At 39.3% G+C, this 25,726-nt stretch overlaps 1 protein-coding gene across 2 annotated transcripts in view; it reads left to right on the top strand.

Annotated features, from left to right (window-relative positions):
• Positions 1-25,726, top strand: part of crim1 (cysteine rich transmembrane BMP regulator 1 (chordin-like)) — a 334,519-nt gene that overhangs the window by 242,791 nt on the left and 66,002 nt on the right. The window contains exons 2-3 of one of the 2 annotated variants that reach the window (XM_083543623.1): positions 14,495-15,234; positions 22,536-22,709. In XM_083543623.1, coding sequence (XP_083399749.1) covers positions 14,904-15,234; positions 22,536-22,709 — 505 coding nt within the window. In that variant the 5' untranslated portion in view covers positions 14,495-14,903. Of the gene's footprint in view, positions 1-14,134; positions 15,235-22,535; positions 22,710-25,726 lie in introns of those variants that run through there. The other variant, XM_083543624.1, reaches the window with a different exon arrangement.

Below are 25,726 nucleotides of genomic sequence, written 5' to 3'. Positions count from 1 at the left end.
GTGTGTGTGTGTTGAAATAATATTTGAATAGTAGATATGAGTCGAAATAAATTTCACATGAGAAAATTTCGTTTTTCAGTTTAGTGTAGAGAGTTTTGCCTTGTATGAGGTTTTGAGGGCATCATCTAATACAAGTCAGCTGTGCTGCACATGTACTTGGTATTTTATAGATTAATGCTATTTATCAGCATATGCATAGAAACATAAAGCAAATCAGCATTTCCAAAAATGTGTAAAAATGGCAGAATTTTGTGTTTGGTTTCACAGTTTTACTATAAGATTAAAATTTGTGACTCTTTAGCATTTACTTCAAATGTATTTGTATTTGTTCATGTTAAAACATTCAAATGTATAAATTTTCATCAAGGGGCAATAATTTTAGAGGGAACTGTACATTGGCTGCCACAAAAGATAAAAGCAAACTTTACATTTATACCATTGCTTGTTTTTTCTTTTTTTAAATTACAATTTAATTGCTATTAAACTGCATGCGAAGAACACGTTACTCATGTATGCTTTGATAAAAGCAGTATCTGCAATGACTGTATAACAAATTACCGAAGTAATTTAAAAAATAATTAAAATTTAATTAACCACTACTGTATTTGTAAAATTTTATAAGGATTATTTTTAATGTAAATGTCATAGAGAAAAATGTTCTCTCCAGAGAAATAATAACTATTACTTTTATTTTAAATATGCACCTTGAGGCTCACCTTGAGGCTCAAAAGCTTGATATGTCTGTGTATTAAGAAGCGTAATCAGATTGCTCAGCTGCTGTGATTTTCTTTTTTTATATTATTGTAATTCAACAATGCACAGTTCTCATGCAGCTAGAGATTATGCCAAAATTTTCCACATTTATTACACACTGACCCTGAACCAGATCAAAATGACTAAAAGGTGGTGCAGTAACTATAATGACACCCGACTAAAAGCTTTTGAAAGGTTTGCTGAATGGCTTATATAACCAATTCAACTTATACAGTAGTTCTACAGCAGAGGGCCATTCTGTCTTGGGCTTTCTGATGCATACACAGTATAGTTAGTGAGTCAGACCAACCAAAGTGAGACACACAAACCTACCCAGAGACCTGAATGGAGTAAATAATAGGTTTAGTCATTCAAAGAGAGGCCAGAAAAGAGCTGTTCCATCTGCCATATATTAGTTACACTTTATTTTTTATAAAGCCTAGTGTTAATGTATCACTTGTATACAGTCTTTAACATTAGTTTCTCATTTATTTCTCATCTTCTTTCCTACTGCATTCATTAAGGGCAAATTAAGTGAACTGAAATAAAGTAATATGAAAGTCTAGTTTATAATCTAGAAATACCTCACCTACTCAGTTTCATTGCTACGACTAGCCATCTCTACCATATCAGTACACATATTTGTCTGGTTTTCTGTTCATTTTACAATTGTTGTACAAGTAACAAGGGCAATTTTTCAACTTTTACAAAAAAGAAAATATATTCTTCAAATTAAAGTTGTTGCTATCATTTGTTTCAAATTCAAAAGATATACACCCCTTGTCAGTAACAACAAAAAGAGCAAGTAAAATATTCTGTACAGGAAAATGCATGTACATTTATTAGCAAATCAATATGGGCAATTGCAACAAAAATGAATAATGTTTTTGGAGTGAGTGATATGTCGATTACTCCCATCTTCAATTCACTTGATGCAACTGATGGTAAAAACACTCTTCAAGAGCAAACACAATTGTGAGGGGTAACTGATGCTGTTGCTGATTGCAGAGATTCTGCAGCCAAATATCACATTTTGCACTGTTTTAAATTTTGACATTGTCAAAGCTTTACCAATAACAAACCAAACACAACACATTTCTGAAATCCTCAACACCTTTTTTCATATCATATACCATTGTAAAGAATTATGGCTTACCATTTTGTCAAGACTGACTGAATGCCATTTGATATTTTTGGTCATTTTGGCCAGAAGGTTTGGTAATTTTGGCAAATCTTTTTCAATTGTTTAGGGTTTTACTTCCATCCTTAATTATCATTGATTTTTACTCCCATGTGTAACTTCTCTTTCAGAAAGCAATGAACCTAAAACATAGTAAGAATTCCTGCACCATACTGACTTGATGGGAAGTGTTGAGTATTGCTAAAGCAATCCAGTTACCCCTACATTAAATGTGGGACTGTTTAGTTGAACTGCTGGCAGGTACTACAACCACTATAGGTTACTTCTTGTGGTCATTTTCAAAAACCAAAGAGTATGGAATATTTCAGAGTATTGAGACCTTGGCTTGAGGTAACACCCACCCATTATCATCGGCTTTTTTTTTTTTTTTAAATAAAGACAGATTGTATGCTTTTAACTGTAGGGGATTAAACATGTTCTTGGTGTTACCCTTGTTACCCTTTAGCACTGGTGTCATTAGCTATTAAACAGGTAAGAGTAGCTAAGGTATTTAATCAACTTAAAATTGAAATGTATATACCATAGTTTGATCTGCATGAGACAAGGCAATTAATGAAAGACTGCCTGAATGCACCTTGAGCATTCATGATCAAGTTTACCCACCGTTCATCTCCAACCTCTTCCTACACTGCAATGACCTTCATACACATAACCATATAATCCCTGATCTGCCCAGTACAAGGTCACACCAGCATAATAACCATAACTGACCACCTCTTCAAGGTCTGCACCTTGTCTAACTAACAAACCTACCAACAGCCACTGAAACCAATGAAATCCAATTCTGGGAAATATTTATGCTCTATTAAAACTTTTAGTAGGTGATGTTCAATTAATCTCCCAAATATGGCAAGGCTTCTGTAAAAGATTAAATGTCAATATCTGTCTCTCATTAGGATGTCAACCTTTAATAACAGAAACACCCTCACTTTTCCTGTAGTTTGAAAAGCCATTCAGTGTCCCAGCTGTGGCTGATTGGATGAGACTTAACGAACGCACCTGGGAGGCAGTGCACGTCTGTCTCCCGAGAGTCATTCAATGACAAAAGAGGCAAGCAGACTGACACCGATGACTGCGTCAACTCCTGCAATCAGCCCAAATATGTTTGTGGTCCACCTGAGACCTCTCATTGACACTTCCAGCTTGAATTTTAAGTCCTGGTTTCTTTGCTCCTTCTACTAAAGTAATGAAAGATGTTAAACCTCTATCAGATTAACTTAACTTGACCTGGTTCAATACACTTGTCAACGCTAAGCAACAGGGTAACCTCTTGTATTATATGATAAACTAAGAAGGCTATAGACCTGAGAAATATTCCTGTGTCTGGGAAGTAATATACTTAATCATCACTTATCACTGAACCTTTTTTTAAATCAAATTATCAAGCCAATTACCATTTATGCTTATTTTATTACAGTAGTACATCTACTGTGTGTGTGTGTGTGTGTGTGTGTGTGTGTGTGTGTGTGTGTGTGTGTGTGTGTGTGTGTGTGTGTGTGTGTGTGTGTGTGTGTGTAAAATATTACACATGGTATACATTTTAGTTGTCAACTTTACATTTCACGTGTGTGTGTGTGTGTGTGTGTGTGTGTGTGTGTGTGTGTGTGTGTGTGTGTGTGTGTGTGTGTGTGTGTGTGTGTGTGTAAAATATTACACATGGTATACATTTTAGTTGTCAATTTTATATGCACATAATGTTTTGACTTTCACATATCTGGCCGAAAAAATAAATGCTGCTATATTAAATTGGACCAATGTACCTACCATCCAACATAATTACACATTGATAAAAGTCAAGTGTATATTACTTGGAACAATAACATTATCCATTGAGAATTTGACACTCTAAAATAAAAATCTGAGCATCATTGGACCCTTGCTGCATTAAACCAATTCACACCAATTCCTTAGACTAACATATTTTTGTTCTCTATCCAAAAGTTGTTCACCAAAGAAGAGCAGCAAAGTGGTTCATATAGATTTTGCAATTAGCCTTGTATTATTACATTCATTTCCCAACACTCACTGTTAAACTGAGCATAAATGTAGATTAATAACACACCATTCTCTGCACAATTCATCAAAGCCTTTTAATATTTTTATTACAGCCATTAGATAATTCTGTCTTATTAAGGAGCCAAATGTGATTATTTACAAAGATAATTTTTGCTGCATTGTTTGCAGCAGGAGTGTGAAGTTGCTGATAAAGTCTATAATGAAAAAGAAATCATCAGTAGTGTGTAGCAAAAATGGTTTCAAAATGAAAATTTCCTCCTATATTATTTTGAATGTATTCTCTTTGTTGTTTTGTTTTTCAGAAAACAGTGAAGCCCCCTAAAGTAATGTATTATTTGATTATGATGTAGCATGAGACCTCTGATCATTTGTATGAGACAGCATATATTCATGAGCTCAGAACAGAAATGCTGCAAGGTCAGACATACAGTAGTAAACTTGGTGTTCATTCCTTACACGTGCTCAACGTTCCATCAGGGTCCACATCCCTCACATCAAGCACGACCCGCAACCTCATCAAATCATATGCAGCTTATCATAAGGCAGGCTTACCAAATACCCCAAATGCATTAACCTCTATAACACTGTAAGGGATGTTTTGGGTTCGACATGATTACTGCTGATATGCATGTATTTATTTTGCTCAAGGACATCTGTCACTAACAGTCACAGTGGCAATGGAGAAAATGAAAATGGTCTCTCTCTCTCTCTCTCTCTCTCTCTCTCTCTCTCTCTCTCTCTCTCTCTCTCTCTCTCTCTCTCTCTCTCTCTCTCATATGAACACCATCAACCCTAATACATATACACACAGAGTCCTTTTCTACTCATCAGCATTAATTATTGTGCAAGTGGGGGTGTCATGGGAACTGTGTCTGGTAGGTAAAAGAACTGTTTGAACCCATGCTGAGCCTAGCCAGGCGCATATGATGGTTGGGTCACCTGGTCTTGTGGGAGCATCAAGCAGCCTTGTAGCTCAACTTCCCATTCCTAATAACACACACACACACACACACACACACACACACACACACACACACACACACACACACACACACACACACACGCAGACTGCATTCAAATAAGCATCTATAAAAATGAAAGTCTGATTTCATGATAGAGGTTTTTTTAAGAACACAATACTACAACATTAAAATAATGATAACATTTTTGCTAACATAATTGCTGACTGAAATGAGCTGCCTGTTTTTAAGCTGCCTGTCTTATTGCAGTCTATTTGCTGATCTGATACAAAGAGCTGCCCAAAACGCCACCAGTAAAAATTCTGCCTTATTTAGGTTTAGGGGTTTTTTTTTGTGTAAAGCCTCTTAAGTGCTCTGATCACATCACACATCCCCCAGACAGCCATATGCAAAAGTGACCTTGCTCATTATGGAGAACATTCAACATACTAAACATACAGGTCACATGACTAAGAAGACATCTCAGGAATCCAACTGCACTACGGAATTAAGGGCTGTTATGTCTTTTTTTTTTTTTTTCCAAATACTTTATATTTTACTGCAGCCTTTAAGTATGTGTACCTAGTCATCTGTTACTCATCCGAAACCAGGTGCTGCAAAAAACCTTCTAACCTTGAGCCATCTATAGCCACAGCATGCACATCCACCTATTGTGACAACTGAGGACATTATGCTGTTTCTTTGAGTCCAAGGCTAAGATGAATTCCATTCACAGGGAGCTGTGTGAGAACAGGCCAAAGTCAATGTAGTTTTTTCAGAGTGGGAGGAAAAGCAGGGAGGACAGATGGGATGAAGCAATGAAGACGAATGAGAAATAAATGACTGTGAGCAAATGACAGTTTAAACAGTGACATGGGGTAGATGCATGTGGAAGTGCCTACCCCATCTGGCTAACGGGTGCTAAAAGAATACTGATTGTTTAGCTCAGTCACTTCAGCATCTTCTGAGCGGAGAACAGAAAATGCGGAAATTTGGCCTCAGGCGTGATAACCTGTGTGCTTCTGTTTGTGAAAAGCAAATAGCAATGATGTAGGCAAATCCCCAATGTTGACAAGTGGCTGCAGATAGAGGCTAAAATCAACAGACCAATTTTGACTATGTGCACAGCGGTTGTCTTGGCAACTGGACGTTGCAGCCATAGATCATGAAGGTCAAAGGGTCATACATCATCTGTATCACATGGAAATGTGTTCTAGGCTCATACAACACAGAAATGAGTGGCATCATGTTGCCTAGGAATGCCAATAAAGCAAGATTTTTAATTAAAACAAACACCTGATGATCAGCTAATTCTATTACAGTCAAAAAGACATCTGGTAGAGAATAAAGCAGAAGCTCATGATGTTACAGCACCACTCTGAGTGGTCTCTCATTCATTTCTGATTCTATGCTGCAAAGCTTGATGGTACTTTGCGTGTGACGAGGGAAAGAATCAAGGAAGAAAAAAGCAATAACAAAGGCTGCTCACTGGAGCTTGCTATGAAAGCTCCAAACACGCTAACAGATTATGGGTTTGAGCCTGGTTGCCAATGTTCATTAAGTGTTGGGAGAAGGATAAGCCCTTGCAATTTCTCCAGTGGTGACTCATCAACCCCTGTTCCGCATACTTGACACTTCAGCGAAGCAAGTGGGCTATCTTTTTTTTTATGTTTATTTGAAGCAACTCTAAATAGGTTCTAAAAGGGTTCTAGTTCTAAATCTTAATAAGATGTCCATATTGTAAGCCACGAAAAGGATTTCAAAGCACCTGGACATATATTCTATAACTCTCTGAAAATGTACAGGAAGCATAAACAGCATTTTTTTTTTTCAAAAGAATGGATTGAGATGGCATGATTGATGGCATGATCCTCATCAAACCATTCAGTGAGTCCTTGTTCTGTGTGGGTGAGGACATTTTCATCCAGGAAGAGACCACTCCCATACAGATAGGAATTATTTATCATTGTATTACTGTCACGCGTGCACCAAGAGTCGGAAACCGGAGTATGGTTATACACTTTATTGGTTCGAATACACGAGGCAGTGGGGCCTGAGGAAAGACACTAACCGGAGAGTTGGTATTATCCGTAATTGTAAATTGTTTGTTTATTTGTCATCTATTTGTATGCTGGCAGAAGTTTGGAAAAAGCAGAAATGTTTAAGCACCAAGTTGGAAGAAGGCCATGCAATAAATTTTTTATATTTGCGGATATGAACATATTTATGTTAATGAACATATTTATGTTTAAATATGTGATTCTGTGGAATCAGGAATTCTGCAGTGCACCTTTATTGAGGGACTTTCCATCAAGGACATGAGTTATACTATATGTTATCACAAGTAGTGTTTGCTGTTTCAATTGTGATAATCCATTGCAAGTGGCAAAGAAGAATGGTAATGGAATAGTGCTCTTTACATGAAAATATACTGTCCAAATGGTAAATGAGGAAATGGGATTGTAAGAAAAAAAAAATACAGGACTAGAAGTTAAAGATAATACAATTAAGCCCCACTTAGGCCTACAGCAAAGGACTGAAAGTGAAGTGCCTAAAACTATCAGTGGCGATATCTGATATCTTTTGCAAGTCCTCTCTTGGACTGTGAATTTATTACCATCTCGGCATTAGTGCACTTTTGCACTTCAACTGCTTGTTAATTAACTGTTTGCCTAATGATCAAGAACAAGGTACAATTCACTGTATGAACCAGATTTACTACTTAGCCATTGCATTGAGGCTCAGAGGTGGAACACATACCATATAAAAACAACCAGAGGTCTGTCAACATCTGATGGTGTGACCTCTGAGTGCACTTGGGGAAGAGGTGTGTTAGGCAGTGACTGGGTTAATCCACTCACTGCCGTTCCCTTGGACTTTCTGCTTTGAATGGCCTTTATTCAGCCCTGAATTCACCCCCCCCCCCTCTCCCATTTAGTCTATCAGAGCGAGAGAAAGCTGAAAGTGACTCCTTTTACTGTGTCCTGAGACTATTGCTGCCTCTCTTCTCCTATCGCTTTTTTTTTACTTTATCCACCTGTCTTTCTCTCTTTCTTTATCTTTTTGCCTCTGTCACAATCACTCTGTTTTTCTGTCTTTCTGTCTCCATTTCTATCTCTTTCTTTCTCTCTCGTGTCTTGTTTCATAGTGAGAGGAGTATTAAGTTTGCTAGCCAGGCTGTGGTATGCACTTCTTTATATGGAAAAAAACGTAATTTCCCCAAACACAGTAAAGAGTCAAGACTTCTAAGCCAGCCCCCTTATCCTCACTCACAGTTCTCACAGGCTAGTGCTACTGGAAACAGTGCTGGCCTGCCGCTCACTGACATTCCAATCATTCTTTTGTCATGTGCTCATGAAAAAGAACAAGCTGAAAAGTGAGAGAGAGAGAGAGAGAGAGAGAGAGAGAGAGAGAGAGAGAGAGAGAGAGAGAGAGAGAGAGAGAGAGAATAAGTCGGTGTGCATGTGAAAAAAGCTCTTTTGAGTAGTTGTTAGGACATCTGCAAAAGAAACTACATTTGTATGGAATGCTAATCAAAGAAATCACTGTAATTTTAAGGTCAAAAAGGATAAATTATCAGATTATAAGGTCGTATGGAATAATGGTCATGTGACCTTTTAAACGAGTTCAGAGATGGCAAAAGAACACGCCTCCTTCACTTAAGTAGAAGTTCAGATACTCATGTTTTAAAAGACTATGGTAAAAGTTAAAATACTTTTTCACTCAAGTTAAAGAAGTTTGGGCTCCTATATGTACTTAAATAAAAAGTAGCCATTGCTTCTACCTGTTTTAGTGTCATGCTGGTAACAGGACCTCACGGCATAATAATATATTAATACAAAAGAATAAAAAAATTTGTAACCAAATAAATGTATCCAGGTTGAACAACCACCATATAGAACACAAGCAGATAAAAGATGTTTATGATCAGGTGATCAGGAATGTGTCTGTTCTCAGTCATGTTTACATCACTGACTCACTCTGTCACATCCACGTTAACCCTAGACTTCATGTTGCCTTCTGCCTTGCTTGTTGTTAGCTTTATAAACTAGTCTACGTCTGTGGTGTGTGAGAGCCAGGAAATGAAACACCAGTGGTAGGTTAAAAAAGCTGCACAATGACAAGAAATAGGTTGATGGGCTGCAATGGTGAACAATAGAAGAAAAAATATTGATCATGTCACCAAATAGATTAAAACTAAAGTAACAAGCCCGGTTTAAAAATGTAAGAAGAAGGGAGTACAGGTATTTGTGTAAAAATGTGTGAGTGAAAGAAAAATGTGTGAGTAAAAGAAAAAAATTGTCCAGAAAATAAATTGTGAAGTAAAGTGCTTGTTCCAGAAAAATCTACTTAAGTACAGTAATGAAGTATTTGTACTTTCGTTACTTCCCTTTTCTGACTGGTTTGACATCACATACCTACTGTATGTTAGAGCCAATGAGTGTAGAAATTACTGTGGAAAATGAAGGATCATTAAATATGTATTTGCCCTTGAGGTAACCTGGAAAGCTGATCCCTTCAATCCAAGCAAACTAAAATGTATTACAAAATAGTTTTGGGCAATGAAATCCTGAATTGAAAATACTGCCATGGATCCATGCACCTGCATCTGAATTGTTATTTAGTATATGGAGCATAATATGCTGCTATTCCACACATATTTATAAATGTATGAGATTACAGTAAAAGGTAAAGACCATTTTAATGCTTGACAGAGCAATTTAAGAGAGATTTTTTCGTCTAATTTTACCTAGGGTTTTGTCCAGAATTGTTTTGAAGTTAATACTTCTTCCTGCTATAGTCTTGGACTTGAATCAGACATTTGTGTGTCACATGGACTCACAAACTGAGTCAGTCATATTACAGGAACAGAAGCTGCTTTTGATTTGGTCTGGTAGAAGATATAAACTGTTCAAAAGAAAATGTTATGTTTTATGTGGTCTGTAATTACTAAGCACAATGTTACACTATCTAAATTATCATCCTCATTTTAATTGCATACCAGTGTAGAAACTTAAGAAAGACGTGGAATTGCTGAGATGCCTGGCATGCTTTGAGAAGTGCAAATGAATGTTATCTCTCAGCTAAATAAAAGGAATTAACTAAATTTTTCTGCCTCACAGACAACATGAAGCACACTCAATTATTATGTATTTCGTTTGTCAAATGTTCGTTTGTTAATAAATGCTTTTGACAGTTTGGTTTTAATTATTTACTGTTGTTTTATGTCATTTAGATATAGTTAAAATAGGCGAGATGAATCTGGTCTACAGTAAAGCCAGAGCTATTTTTCGGACTGACCACATGAGGGCTTGTGCTGGCAAGAAGTCCTGCATCAAACAGTTCAATTAAATCTGTGACATTTGATGAAACTAAAATGGCTCAGAATAGGACCTCAGTAGCCTGTACATTAAAGTGGGCTAAACTGCAACTGTTTGTGTACACAGCCATAACTCATAATCATATTATATTAAAAAAACAGGCATGTACATAATATAAGTCAGTAATGCTAATAAAAAGAAGAATGGGATATAGCCAAACTCAGTTCGGCACTTTTAAGGCGCTATAGAACAAACTGCTGCTGCTGTGTATTTGGAGGATGATGCCCTGTCTGTGTTGGTGATTAATGGTGCAGTTAGCCAACTGCCTGCGGTGCCGACGCTCCAGTCACAATGACTCTGCTGGCCATCATCAGAGCCTCTCTGCACCTCGGCAGTGCTCCCTGGTCCCACATTTATGGCATCCGCTCACTCCAGTGGCCAAGGGAATTAAATTACCTCATGAATCTCAGCTGTAACTTCATGTGTGGACATTAATTATATGCTTTTTTTTTCTTCCAGTTTCTCTTTTTTTGTCTCGACTCCTCTACCTTCTGTTAAGAGTGAAGTCTATTAGGTCTGGCATTCATTATTTAATTTATGATTTACCATTTACAATTAATCTAAGCAATTGTTTTAGAGTGTGAAGAAAACAGTGGAGGACTAAAAGCTGAAGAAAAAAAAACTGTGAAATGCAAAAGCCCCTACAGGAGGGATAAACAGAACAATTGCCATAAGTGTTGTCGGCTTCTAATCATCTCAAGCAGTGTATATTTCAGCACATAAAAGGTGCTAAGAATTCTTTAACACAAATACCATAATACCATGTAAGAATGTACAGGTTTGTAAGAGAGAAAACACACACACACACACACACACACACACACACACACACACACACACACACACACAAACACACACACACACAAACACACAAACACACACACACACACACACACACACACACACACACACACACACACACACACACACACAAACACACACACACACACACACACACACACACACACACACACACACACACACACACACACACACACACACACACACACAAGCATAGAATCTCCTTAAATTAAACGCCAATGTTATCTAGTTCTATATCTCTACTCTCACTGACCTCTGTGAAACTGACAGAGTACTGCCACCAGAAAACAATATCAATCACCTGGCCTTTAGTGTAGCAGGACAGACAAAAGCAGATTCCCAAGAGATTAGCTTTTTTTTTATACAACATGGTGTCCTCTGGGAGATACAGTGGGGCAAATCAGTGGCAATGGCAAGCCTTTTAATCAATACCCATAGTAATGGTGAAAAACTGTATAAAATCAAATGCTTATTGAGTCTATGTATGCAAGCATTCAGTCCACGTGTGGTGCCAGGCTGGAGAAGCAATATACATTTTAGACATTTTGGTGGAAACAGCAGATGAAAAAAATGAATGAATCCCAGCGGGTGCATATTTGTGCATTGCCACAAAGCAATGGTGCCCAGCACTACTTGATTTCATCATGACAGGTCGAAGAGGAAAACATGTCAGCATCTCCGTGCAGCGCTGTCACAACATAATAGGAATAAACCGAAATGAGTTCCCTGTCTGGGATTTGCGTTAAGTATAAAATCTAATCTCATGACTCGGTAGGGGTGGCGGTGCATAATAAGGTTGATTGTTGGAAATGATTTGAAGAGCCTACCCTAAATGAAGGGCATGGTTTAACAGCTAAGCATGAACAAATATCCAAAATGAGTCCCATGGCATTCAGTAAGAACTGAGATGATTCTAGCTGAAAAATCATGGGTTTAAGGTTCCTGGCATGTTTTCCGGTTCGTGAAAGGACTTGCAGGGGTCATACTCCCACTGAAGTCAGATGACTGATAAGACATGGCTCATCAAAGCTAATTCAATAGGGCACAGGAGCACCTGTGGCTCTCTCCTTGGTAACTATCACAACAAACACAGTGGTGCTGGAACAGCGGGTGTTCAATTTGCCGGCGCCTAACATCATTACATGATTAGACACATCCAAATTAAAGTGACACAGAACATCGCTGCAGTTAACTCATTGACAGTGTCAGCACCTTTACTTTAGAAACACTGACAAATATTGCAGGTATGCCTCTCTTTATGGTCTACAGCAACAAAACAAACAAACCAAAACAATCCTTTTTCATATGTATGTAACAACTGTTACAAACTGTGTAACACACTGTATATGCACTGTAGTTTCATTGATATAATGAATATATATTACATTTGGTTAGCCTTCAGTTATTCATTCATTTTTTTTAGTTTTGGGAACACTGGTCATGAAGATGGAATGCATTCTAGAAGGGAAACCAGTTTACCATATCGCATCGCATTACACACACACACACACACACACACACACACACACACACACACACACACACACACACACACACACACACACACGCACACACATATCCATTCACACATTACCACAGATAAAATTATTTTTTGGTAGACACCAAACAAACAGAGGAAGATCATATTACAGTGGTTGTCTACAGTAACTCTTCCTTAGTCAATTGATATCAAAATGCTTTCACACACTTCATCACACACTTCTGATTTGAATAGTCCAAAGACTGTTTTGTTTCTGTGTAACTGTATATGGATTCCTAAATTACTGTATTTGTCATTAAGGTAGGGAGCATGAAAAACTCCTTAAACTCTATGATGAGATTTTCAACGCTTGTCAAATAGATCTGACAAGAAAAAAAAGCCATGGTGAAACACACTTTGAAGCCCCCTGAAGATTGAGCTTTATTGATCTGCAGACAGCATTTCAAAATCAATTACAATGCTCCTGTTCTGTCAAATGTATGGTCAAAGTTCATTCTGCATTAACACATTTATTATGTTAGTGGCCCCAAACAGTGTTGCTCTGACAGTTATCACACACCTAACTTACCTACTCGACCATACATCTGTATTAGCTGCAACTGTATCTGATATTGGCATACATGGCCTGGGTTAAAGGTCAAGCTAGCTGGGGAAAGAAATGCATTGTGTCGGGCAGCAAAAAGACGGGAAAGCGCCGCGAGCATATAAATCCGAGCGTATCTGGTTTCACTGGAGATGAAGGGACTAATGTTTTTTTATGCAGAAAGAAGCCTGTGTTTCTGCCTCACACCCATGATTATCATTTGACACCTACAGGATTATTATATATGTTATAGCTTCAGGGGGTGTGGAAGAGAAAAGCTGGGTGAGAATCGCTTGGGCTTATGCGGTATATTGAGTTTTAATTGACACCCTCGTCCGAGCAACAAAAAGATCTATAGACGCATGTCATAAATCCTTTAATAATCTAGTTTTTATAATACACCTTTCTGCTTTGAGAACAACCATTAATGTAATTTACCGCATTGCATTTACCTTTTTGGCATTTAGCAGACACTGTTATCCAGTGACTTACATTGATGCTGGGTGTTAAGGGTCTCGCTCAGGGACCCAGAAGTGGCAGCTCAGTGTTGCTGGGATTTGAACACATGACCTCCTGATCCAAAGTCCAACACCAAAAACCTCTAGACTCCCACCTCCCCTATTTCAAGGTTTATTTTATTTCTCTCTTAAAGATCTTTAGCTCAAGCAGGGAATTGATCACTAAATAAACATAAAGAAAATGTTTTTCTATTGCTTTTGAGACTGCATTGAACTCTGATCTATTCATACATTCTTTTCTTCTTTTTTTCTGTTGAATCTTTGGGTTTGTAACGTTTCTTTTTTTTTCAGGAATATGGTTAAACAGTGCGACCCGCGCGCGCCTCCTGCTCCATTTTCCTGCGTGTCCGGATCGGGCGTGCGCGCGCTACCCGGGTGCTCCATATGTGGAGTGAACGGCCCAGCGGAGCGGAGAAATGCAAGATGGGAGTGGTTCCGTTATGAGGTCACGGAGAGGCACAGCAACGGCAACAGAGCGAGCGAGAGAGAGAGAGACAGAGAGACAGGGAACTCTAGAGAGACAAAACATGAGCCGTGCGATTGAGGCAGGAAAGATTCCGAAAGATTGAGGCCGAGAGATCGCCAACTCGCTTTTCTTACTTCTTTAAATAAAGGGAACTGTTAGCAGATCGCAGTGCTTCTCGCCGCTCCTGGATCCTGCGTTGAAACAGGAAGAAATCCCCCTGCTTGCGTAATAGAGAGAGAGAGAGAGAGAGAGAGAGAGAGAGAGAGAGAGAGAGAGAGAGAGAGAGAGAGAGAGGAAAAACAGACCTAAAAGACTCTGGTGCACGAGTGCGATGAGCAAAGTTTTTGCGTCTGGAAAGCGAATGAACTCGGCTGAAATCGCCACGCGCGAGCCATGCACGCGCTGTCCAGCGTGGGGTAGCCGCGTCGTGTCCTGCTCGTGAGCGGATTTTCTGAAGAGCGCTGCAAAGTTTAACGGGGGGGTTGTTTTTGTTTGTTCTCATGCGACAGAAGACGGACGGCAGATCCCGTCACGCTCTCGCTTAGAGCCATTGTTCGCAAGCTTTTTTTCTCTTTTTTTTTTTTTAAATCTCCGCTGGGGGATCGTGCGTTCCTAGAAACCGGGCAACCGGGGAGATAACTTGGTTGGATTTTACATTGACGCGTTTTTCCTTTTTTTTTTTCTTAACTACCTTTTTTTTTTCATGGTCTCTTCATCACCGTCCTTCGCCTTCAGGATGCACGTTGTTGCGGTGCTGATCGGTCAGCTGGCGCTGCTGCTGCTGCTGGCGGCGAGCGGCCGGGCGCTGCTGTGTTTGCCCTGTGACGAGTCCAAGTGCGAGGAGCCGAAGCAGTGCGTCGGCGCCGTGGTGCCGGGGATCTGCGGCTGCTGCTCCGTGTGCGCCAAGCAGAAGAACGAGAGCTGCGGCGGCGTGTACGGCCTTTACGGCACGTGCGACGCGGGACTGCGTTGCGTGATCAGACCCCCGCTCGACGGCGGATCCATCACGCAGTACGAGGTCGGAGTTTGCGAAGGTAACTGACAAGCCCCGGCGGTGGTGGTGCTTGTGGTTGTGGTGTTAGTGGGGGGTGTCTGTCTGTCCTCCACGCAGTTTTTCTCGGCGGAAAAGTTGCTTTTTTTCATTCGCGCTTGTGTTTTTTTTTATCATATAAGCCCTGATTAGTTTGCCCTTCTTACACCAGCAAAGCCAAATGTCACTCATCAGTCAAATTATGAAACTAGACAGCGAATATGGGACGATGTGGTTTACACGATGACAATCCAGATGAGGAAAGCGGTGATGTAATCTAGATTGGCGTTGATTGAAATCGAAGTGATAAAGTTACTGAGAAAGAGGAAAACATATTGGGAACTTGAATGGAGCTTTGCACAACATGAAGTTCTGGTGAACAGATCCGGTGCTGTTTAATCAGTATTTTCCATAATATGTCATGCTGATCTAAAATGATCTGAATGCTGAAGGACGCTACAACTGTTTACCGTAAGCATGGAGTGTTTACTGTAGCCTACAGAGAGAGAAGGGGGGAAGCGGGCTGCTTAATGTGTTTGCAGCATGTCGGTTTTGCATTTCTATGAGATATGATTGCGAACTGGATTCCGTGCTGTTTTGGGACGAGGTGCCAGCCTCCTTCCGTTTTTCCCCCCTGCCTTCTCTCATCGGAATGCCGTCTATGCGGCTTAGCTCGCGCGTCCCATCGTGTATTTTTCACAGAAGAAGAGACAATCACAAGTCGTCCTGCACACACACACACACACACACACACACACACACACACACACACACACACACACACACACACACACACACTCCCCACTTTACTCCCTAATACCATTATCATTATGCCATTTTTAGTACTAATGTGATGACTAATCAGATGCAAGGATTCATTTCTAATTTTCCACCTGTTGATCAGAAAGATGTTCTTCAGCCCAAAGCACAAACTAAGTGCTCAATTAATGGGATGGAACTAATAGAAGACAAATCAGACCCATGCTACACTCTGAGGAAGAAAAAACGTAGTCCTGGTCTTGATCCGACGACACACTTGATGCTTGATGCTTGATGCTGTGGGTCAGATTTCAGTGCAACTGATTATAAAATCATGCCGAAGGCATCTCGGCTGCTTTGCGTGTAATCTCCTCGGTGACATCTAATGTAACCCAGCCAAGAAAACAGAACAGGATAAAGTGTCAAAGCAGTGCCTGCCACAGGAATGCAAAAGATCAAAGCAGGGATTGCAGGAGCTGTGGTTTAGGCCGTTCTATTCTACACTATGGTGACCCCACCCTAACCCTTTTTTTTTTTCAAAATGTGATCAGGTTTATTGTAGTGCATTTTAATCTATGCATGGCATCCTTTCATAATGAGGTTTATGCTATCTGACAGGTCTATACGTGGCAGTCTGGGAAACCCCATTGACTGTCACTGTGGTTGGATTAGATTTAGTCTTAAACTAATTTTTAAACACTTCTAATGAAAGAAACCCTGGTTTTTTATTTCTTGCCAGTGTTGAAACAGGTGACTGGGAGATAAGTTAGATTTTCTTATTTAGTGAATGTCACCCGGCGTCTCATGAGTACGCAACACATCCATCTCAGTGTGATAATCTGCTGATCGAACTGTACTTTGAAAGATGATTTTTCAGGTTCTGTGTTAACAGAAGAATCACAGGTTCCCATGGGAGACTCCCTTTACTCTGTAGTGCTGCAACAGAAGAATTCCATTAAACCCAGGCTCTGAACACATCACACCAAAATACACAGGCTGTTGTTTAGTATACTGGCTCTGCAGGCCTCACACATTGTTACTTAGTAGTAGTGAAATGCTCTAATCACTAATTAAACACACCAGGTGAAGCATTGGACAATATCCTTGCTTCTATTTATGCAGTTTATAGGTGTAAAAAATATCTAACGCTCATAGGCAACGCTAGTATGGGTTTCTTTGTATAATAAGATACTTACCTTGTTATGATTTGGGAGATGGAACATTTAGCCACCATGTCGGCTTGTATAGATTTTGTGTTGTTGGCACAACAAAATATGATAAAAAATCCTTAGCCTGCACCAAGGGCACATTTTTTGTAAATTAGGAAACTAAAGAAAATACACTATATTGACAAAAAAAATGAGGAACATCCTATTTTTAAACCATGTGTGGTCCCCCCCCCCCCCAAAAAAAAAAAAAAAACCCAAAAAAAACTGTTAACACAAAATTAGAAGCACACAAGTGTATTGGATGTCTTTGGATGCCGTAGCATTCAATTTTCCCTTCACTTGAACTAGATGACCCAAACCTGTTCCACTGAAACAATGCCTCTTTGTGCCTCCAAGTAGATATGGCTTAGATGGGTTGGGTTGAAAGATCTTGAGTGGCTTCTGTAGAGCTCTGACTTCAACCCCACTGACTACCTTTTGGAATCAATTAAAACACTGACTGTATCCCAGGCCTCCTCACCCTACATCAGTACCTGACTGTACTAATACCCTTGTGGCTGAATGAGCACAAAACTCCACAACCACACTCCTGAGATCTGAAAAGAGAAAGGAAGACAAAGAGATGTGGTTGTGGAATGAGGAAGTGCAGGTAAGCATAAGGAGAAAAACAGGTTGACGAAACAGAATTGGCGAGGTTTGTTATACACCACCTATCATTTTATTTATTTCCAGCCAGTAGCATTATGGAAACAACATGTGTAGTGGAACATCTTCCCAGAAGAGTGAAGGTTATTATAACAGCAAATGGGGAATACATGTGGAATAGGATGTTTAAAAAGCACATATGAATCTTATGGTTAGGTCTCCCCACACTTTTGTTGATACACTGTATATTAAGGGTGGGAGTTCTGTGGAAAGAATAGTAATCAGGAAATCTCAGACAATCGCTTGTTCCAATTAAGCGTAGGTATTTTCAATTAAAACTTGAGATTAGTAAACTGAGATATGGCAATGAAAGATATCACCCATCACCAAAAATAAATCAGCCACAAACAGAGAAGATTAGAAGATAGACTTTATTAGTACCAGGGCTTGAAGTCGCAACCATCCATTCAGTAGCCCAGATCCTTAATCACTAAGGCTCTATTACGCTTCTATAGATACAAACTGAGAGTGGTGAAAGTTTCAAACACTCCAACTTTGACAAAAGTTTGATATTGCTTTTGTTGACACAGCATCCACAGATTTCTTAAAATAATTACTACCTACATCAGAAAGAGAAAGCCTTTGTTTGTTCCTAAAACCAATTGTAGGCAGGGCTAGTGCTGAGCCAGGAAGGAGCATAAAAAGTGAGCACACACAAACACTTCCTTTTCCCCTTGTTTTTGCAGTGCATCAGAGGAATGTGTGCACTTGGCCTGTTGCAGCCTATCTGAATTTTCAGCCCTCTGGCTGCGTGTCAGCCTTGCTGTCTCATGCCAAATAATTTAGGGCCTTAAAAACAACACATATTAATCCCAAAAGAGGGGAGCATGTATGGCACTCACGCTCGCCTGGGAAGCACATATTCTGTCTAACATTCTTTCGCAAGCTTCCATTTGACAGTTCATCTTGGAATGCAATGGCATGGGAAGTTGGGTGGAATTTATTTGCGAAGCTTGACACCTCAGTCCATCACACATAGCGTGCATTTCTGACATGGTAACTGTATGTGCGTGTAAAACATGGCTGGATCTTTGCTGAGTTGCAAGCTCATCGAGGTTTGTCTCCCAAAAGCTGATTATCAGTGTTGAGTTTGGCACCAAAGCATTGGACCTGTTTGCATGTTCTGCGTACAAACTCTTGTACTTCTTGAGTCCTCGAGTCCCTGCTTCCAGTATTGCAATGTCATGCATTAAAATCACAATCTGTCTGGTTGGGAGAGTAATCAGCAGTCTTTATTACATAAATGACTGGAGAGTGGACAAAGTGCACATGGAATTTCATGCAGTCTGTTCAGAGACAACAACGTAGGCATGTCTTTCCTCATTGCCGTCATATACACATACCCAGGCTTGTGCCTGTTAGTGAAAGAGCACCATATTGCTCTTAATCTTAATGTCAGTCAGACAGATTGCATGAAATTATTTTGCCAAATGACATATTAAAACATATATCTGCTGAATAAAAAACCTTTTTTGGCTTGAATTCATTCCAACACTATCTACACTTGCAAATTTTCTGTATTTTTATACCAGCCTGTGTGTTTACCTCTCCATTTTCCCCTCTATTGTTGTGATGACAGCAGATATGAATTGCTCTGGGCCCGGTCCTAAAAACACTCTTTAGAGCTAAGTTTTCAACTTCCTTTCTTCCACATTCTACATTGTATGCAACTCTGAATGTCTGCCCTTGTCTTTTTTCTTTGTCCCCTATAAAAAAGAACAGTGAAGGCTAGGTTACTTTTGTCAGTGAACACAGGTTGTCTTGTGTAGTCAGGAAAGAAAAGCAGAAATGCTTTCCTCGTTTTTTAGTAGCCTTCTTGTCACTCTTTTTTCTTTGGAAGTTTTGCTCTTCCACTAAAGAGCAGTATAGGAGGAGAAAGATGCAGGGGTTTTGGTGATCATCGTTCCCAAAAAAAAAAGCCCCAGGCTAGAGAAGTGGGACTTTGGCAAAAAGCCTTCCCTGTGTGATTAAGGATAGGTGGATACTGCTTTGAGGAAGAAAAAAAAAACCAGTTTGCACTTGACTCAAAATCCCTCAACTTCCAGAAGTCTGAGGAAGAAGTGCAAAGCTTAATTTAGCTCAATCACTATCTGAAATATTCCTCTACATTTTTATAGACACCTGCTATTGTTTATTATATATTATGGTTTCTCTGTTTTAAAGGACTATTCTTTTTAAAGTGAACTAATTAATAGGTGCTATGGATGCAAATTACCAAACTCTTTGTGCTTCAGGAAGGTCTCTATCTTGGTTAACAACCAGGTGCCATTGTGGGCACAGCAGCAAAATGAGCCACCACTGCAGGCCGAACTGTAATTTGAAGACTGTTGTAAAAGCCTTCCATTTGTGCATTAACTATGCTGATATTTCACATTTATTGGATATATTACAGTTGAATGAAGATAATGTTTTGTCCCATTTTGTTTTATGAAGGCTATCTGCATAATTCTTTTTACGTTGCTGCTTCAGCTGCCAGCATGTTTAGTGGCTGATCTATATTAAGTAAAACAAAAAAAGATAAGATAAAAAATGTAAGTAAAAAATAAGTTCCTTATTATTTACCTTTTTATATCATGCTAATGGAAAGCAATTTAGATTTGAGTGCAATTGAAACTACTTACAAAAATAACATTGCAGAATTAGAATATTTATTTTTGTGAAGAAGTAGTTGAGTGGAGAATTTTTCCTGTTTTTTTGTTGGGTTGGTGGCATTAAAACTGTGACCTTATCCTTAAACATATTGATGGAATTGTTGTACAATCCAGTGAATACTGCAGAATAAGGTTTCCCTAAACTTGCTTGGCTCAGGAACGGTGTCAAAACACAAGCATGCTTTTAAAAGATGTTCTCTCCCTGGTCTCTTGGAACAGAAATCTAATCTCGGCAGCTATGTACAACTTCTTCTGGAACGTACTGAGGCTCTGGGATTTGAAATGGCACCGTTCATCAAAAGCAGCTCATGTGAAAGAATCAGAGATGCAAGGGAACCCAGTAACATGTCTCTAAGTGCTGTTGCCAAGCCAAGGCTCTGCGGGTGGCTCAGACCACCAGGAGAGTGCTTACTCTATGAGCCCTATGCCAGGCTAGAAGCAGACATGTTTGGCCAGAAGTGCACCGGCTTGAACTTCCTCACCCTGCTATATGACCCACAGCTAGTCTGGAGAGCATGGCTTAGTTATTAAAGTGTCGGCTGTTGACAGCATCTATTCAAGGTCATCGTGAAGACAGGTGGATGCTGCTTCCAGGCAGTCCAGACTCACAACATGCCCTGGAACATATGCAGAGTGTTACCTGGAGTGCCAGAATTCATAGCACCTGTTCATACTTGGAATATTTTTCATGTCTTCTTAATTTTTCATTTCACATACGGTATGCAGAACTCCAAACCCACGTTAATATTAGAGAAAACACAGATCCTGTGTACACACTATAGGCATTGTGTTGTGCAGCTGCGATCACACCCACCATTTTTTGATCCCAGTGGATCAATGGGCTACCTCTGTGAACCCTATCACCAGCAGCTATGTACATATTCAGTCGCTAATGCAAAAGGGAATTGATTCACTTATTTATCCTCATGAAAATACTTTAAGAGGTTAATGAGACCAACTTGGAGGGTTTGGAGGGGTTGCCAGTGTGTATATATATATATATATATACAACCATTCATCTTTTGTAACAACTGTATCCTGGTCAGGGTTGTGGTGGAGCCTATCGTGAGAAAACAGTGGGCGCAAAGTATGCGGGAATACATACACACTGGGTGTGACGCTGACACTCCATCGCAGGACACTATGCACACAAATTCCCACATTAATTCACACCCAGGAGCAATTCAGAGCTGTCAAAATTATGATTGAACCATAGGGACCCCAGAGATGTGAGGCACAGCTCCATCATGCAGGGTTGCATCATATATATATATATATACATGATGCAACCCTGGCCGAATGCAAGATTGATAAAAAATCATGCACAAGCCGAATTATTGCATAGTTGTCAAGCAGTTTACACACTTTACTCTTTCCCACTATTATATATTAGCCACTTTGAAAGGGGAGTTTCTGTAGACAACTCGATGACCTTCATGGTGAATGGAACCGTCCATAGAATCTATGGACCTTTGTTTACTAGCTGCATAAGACAGCAGCAGAGAGTGCAGGAAGTGCACACATTACACACCCACTAGCACACCTCCATACATGCACAAGCACTTGTACAAAGTGCATATATATAGTTGTGTTCTCCCCCATCTAAACACAAACAATGATAAGGTGAGCACACAGCAAGCTGAAACAACAGTGCGCATATCAAATTAATGTATTTGCACTGTAAATAACATTTCCTAATGTGCCTGGGAGATTGTAGTTTTACAAGGTTAAAGGTCATTCTTATTACAGAATTGGAATGACAGCATATTATTTAATGTTCCCAATAGGAGCTTTCTTTTTTTTTTTTTTCTTTTGGCCATTTCAGTTATTGTTTGTCACATATAACTAAACATTGTACCTGTATGTATGCTACAAACTAACTTTATTTCTAGCTAAAGCTAGTGTGCTGTTCATTTTTTAACTGTGCAAGAAATGTAGATAATATTTGATTTGGACATGAGCATAAATCTGCATGCATTCTACTTCTACTAAAAATGTATTTCCCTTTGATCCTTATTCAGATGAAAACTGGGATGACGACCAGCTCTTGGGATTTGAACCGTGCAACGAGAACCTGGTTACGGGCTGTAACATAATCGACGGGAGGTGTGAATGTGACAGCGTTCGAACATGCAACAACCCTTTTGAGTTCGCCAGCGAGGAGGCTTGTCAGACAGCCCTGAAGAAGATCGAAGGTAAAAATCACTGTCTTCTACTCGGTCATGCAGAAACTCATCCATGCGTGGCTTTTTTCTAACATAGCTTTTAGGATGCTACAGGGTAAAAGTTGAATGATGGTAGCGTTCGTTTGAATATGCCGGTTTCTCCGGACAGATAAACACTTCATAATCTTGGATCTGTTTAGTACTCATTGAGGTATATCTCAAGGTTATGTTTTGTGGGATCCGGTACAACAGCACTACAACAAGCACGTCCACCATCTCTGACTGTAATATGTACTTCTGCCAAACTAAATGGTCTGTGATTAACTTGGTAATTGAAATGGGCTTCCTTGTTAATTCTCAGATGTTTAGAACCTATTGAGACAGGCAATAATCTCTGCATATAATTTACAGAGTGACTTAACCTATGGTCTTCATTTGGCTTTAGGAAATTAATCAGAATTCTGCTCTAATACATAGGTATTAGATTGAGTGTGATGGAAATGTCATGTTCTGTTTTTCTACAAGCTAACTTGGGATCAAGCAGATGTGACATGTCAGTGATACGTGAATGCAGTGCAAACAGCCATCTATTTGAACCATATGGCTCAGATCTACTGAACAAATGCAACAGACAGAAATATATTTATCCTCTCCTATGCTGTCGCACATATACTAGTTCTGCTGCAAACAGGTTACTGGGGCAGCAAGATCACTTCATTGTAGTAAATTATAAGTATACCATGCTAAACTTAGAACGCTGTATGGGCTCATAGTGTTTGAAATGAAAGCTTAGTCATGTCAAATAAAATTCTTTTGGATTCTATTTCATGTAGGAATAAGTATAATAGGTTTAGTTTGAATATTTAAAAAAAATTAAGCAAGAACCTTTCTGCTCTTTCTCAAACACTGCATAAAATTTTTCCTGGAAATTTCTGTAGCCCAATATTGGTTTTTTATCTTATTTTGGTATGCGGCTTTTTTCCTGGTGTGGGTGTGGTGAAGAAAGTGAATGTTTTCCTTATCTTTTTAAAAAAAAATTTCGGGGGGGGGGGGGGGGGGTTGTTGTTTATATGTTTGTACATTTCTTTAGAATTGCTGTGATTAACAAACAGCTTTACTTGCCCAACACTGATAAGAGCTATCAGAATGCAAATGGTGTGTTGAAGAATGCAATTCCTGATGGACATGCACTGCAGTCTCCTCATATCCCTGTGTGTTCAAGTTGAATTGGCAGCACACTTGCAATTAAACTCCAAAATATATGTTTGTTATCACAGTGGTGTTGGCAAAGGTTGATGGCCCTTGTTTTATTGTGGCAGGTGTATTTTCAGCAGCTATATTGCAGACTGCGGTTCTTTTTAAGCTTTCCCTGCGGTGTTTCATCTTAATAGGTAGTTGTTATCTTGTTTTGACTGATTTGGATTGTTGTGCAATTGTCACTTGTTTAATGTGTTGTTATGTCTAGCTTGGACTACTGTGTCGCATGGAAGTGTGTGCGCTATTGTTTACTGATAATGCGTCTAGTTTCGGTTGCTGTTTTGCATTTGGACTTGCTTTATTCTCCTTGGGCAGCACTATGGTGATGCTTGAGCATTAAGACACATTTATGCACTGCAGGAGTGACATGTCCTTGGTGGTTATCATTTACATAAAGAAAACATTACTGCCATGATCTATCAGCTCATCCCATAATTTTTTTGTTGTGGGTCTGAAGACATAGTAAGGGTTTATTGATTATACATTAAACAATCACTTCTGTTAAGCAGAATTGGAATCTTCTCTATAATTAATCTATATAATCTCTATCTCCTACTCCCATGTTCACCTTTCTTTGTGTTTGCTGGCAGCAGAAGCGAGGAAGAAGACAGATCTACATTTAAACTACTACGGTTTTCAAATACTACACGTGGATTCAGCTAGAATATATAATCAGCTGGAATTTATGGTTTCTTATTAAAGGTCATTCATCGTATGTCATTTAGAAACCTCATCTTGCTGAAGAATTCAAATTCATTTTTGTAAAATTCTGTATGGAAAAACACTCAACAGAGATGCTTGTGAAAATTTGTGGTACCATGTTTAATATGCTATAACCTTTGGAGTAAATATAGCATTTAATAATTATAAAAAGCCACAAGGGGAACAGACATCTGAAAGGGCAGAAGAATGCTGATAATGATGCTTCCCGCCTTTCTTGGGGGTTGCTAATGACCATTTTCCTCTGGACCATTCCTACTAGGAAACTAAGGGAAATCAATCCTCAGTGGAACTGGAATAATATGCTGACCTTTGATGGCTAACTAGATTTTTCTCAAGGTGTGAAAAAATGTCAGAGTGTTAAATCATGGTTAGACCTGTCAGAGGATGGTACGACTTCTTTGAAGATGCTGATCGGGAGTCTCAATCTGAATTGCTCCAGTTTATCTCCAGCATTTCCAGTGAGTTTAACCAAGGCATAATGAGTCAGAAAGGATAAAAAGGTACAAAAAGATTTGTTAGAAAATATGAGAGAATCTGTAGAGACACAATAGAGATTCCAGAATGTGCATATGCGAATATTGTTTTCATGTGAATTTTTGGACTGATTGTATGCATCTTAACCAGTTTAAAAATAATCCTCTCACTTGACAAGGCAGAACTGTTATGGCAAAAATGTTTCGCTGTGATATAAATGTCTTTGGGTCCATGGTGATAAGAAAACATCTTGCTGCCAGTGAAAAACTGTCCTTGGAGTAAATACACTTGGTGAAACAAGAATACACAAGGGAACCACTGCAACTGTCCCAGAGGGTCTGTATTTAAAATTAACATGGAGGTAATCAGTAGTCTTTCAGTGACCCAGTTTAGTCTTCTGAACCAGAGTTTTGTGTATTCATGTAAACTATTGAAACTACTTTTAGAAACCAGCACCTGATAGGACTGTGGTTATGAGCACTATATTTCCTTGGGATATTTAAGTGAAAGTCTGTCAGCTTCTGGAAGAGAAATGAAGCTGTATTTTAAGTTGCTGACTGTGAAAGGGGGATGTGCAGATTAAAGGTGAGAGA

This window comes from Silurus aristotelis (genome assembly GCF_946808225.1).
Source record: "Silurus aristotelis genome assembly, chromosome: 6".
NCBI classification, from domain to species: domain Eukaryota; kingdom Metazoa; phylum Chordata; class Actinopteri; order Siluriformes; family Siluridae; genus Silurus; species Silurus aristotelis.
This window is presented reverse-complemented; position numbering and strand designations above follow the sequence as displayed.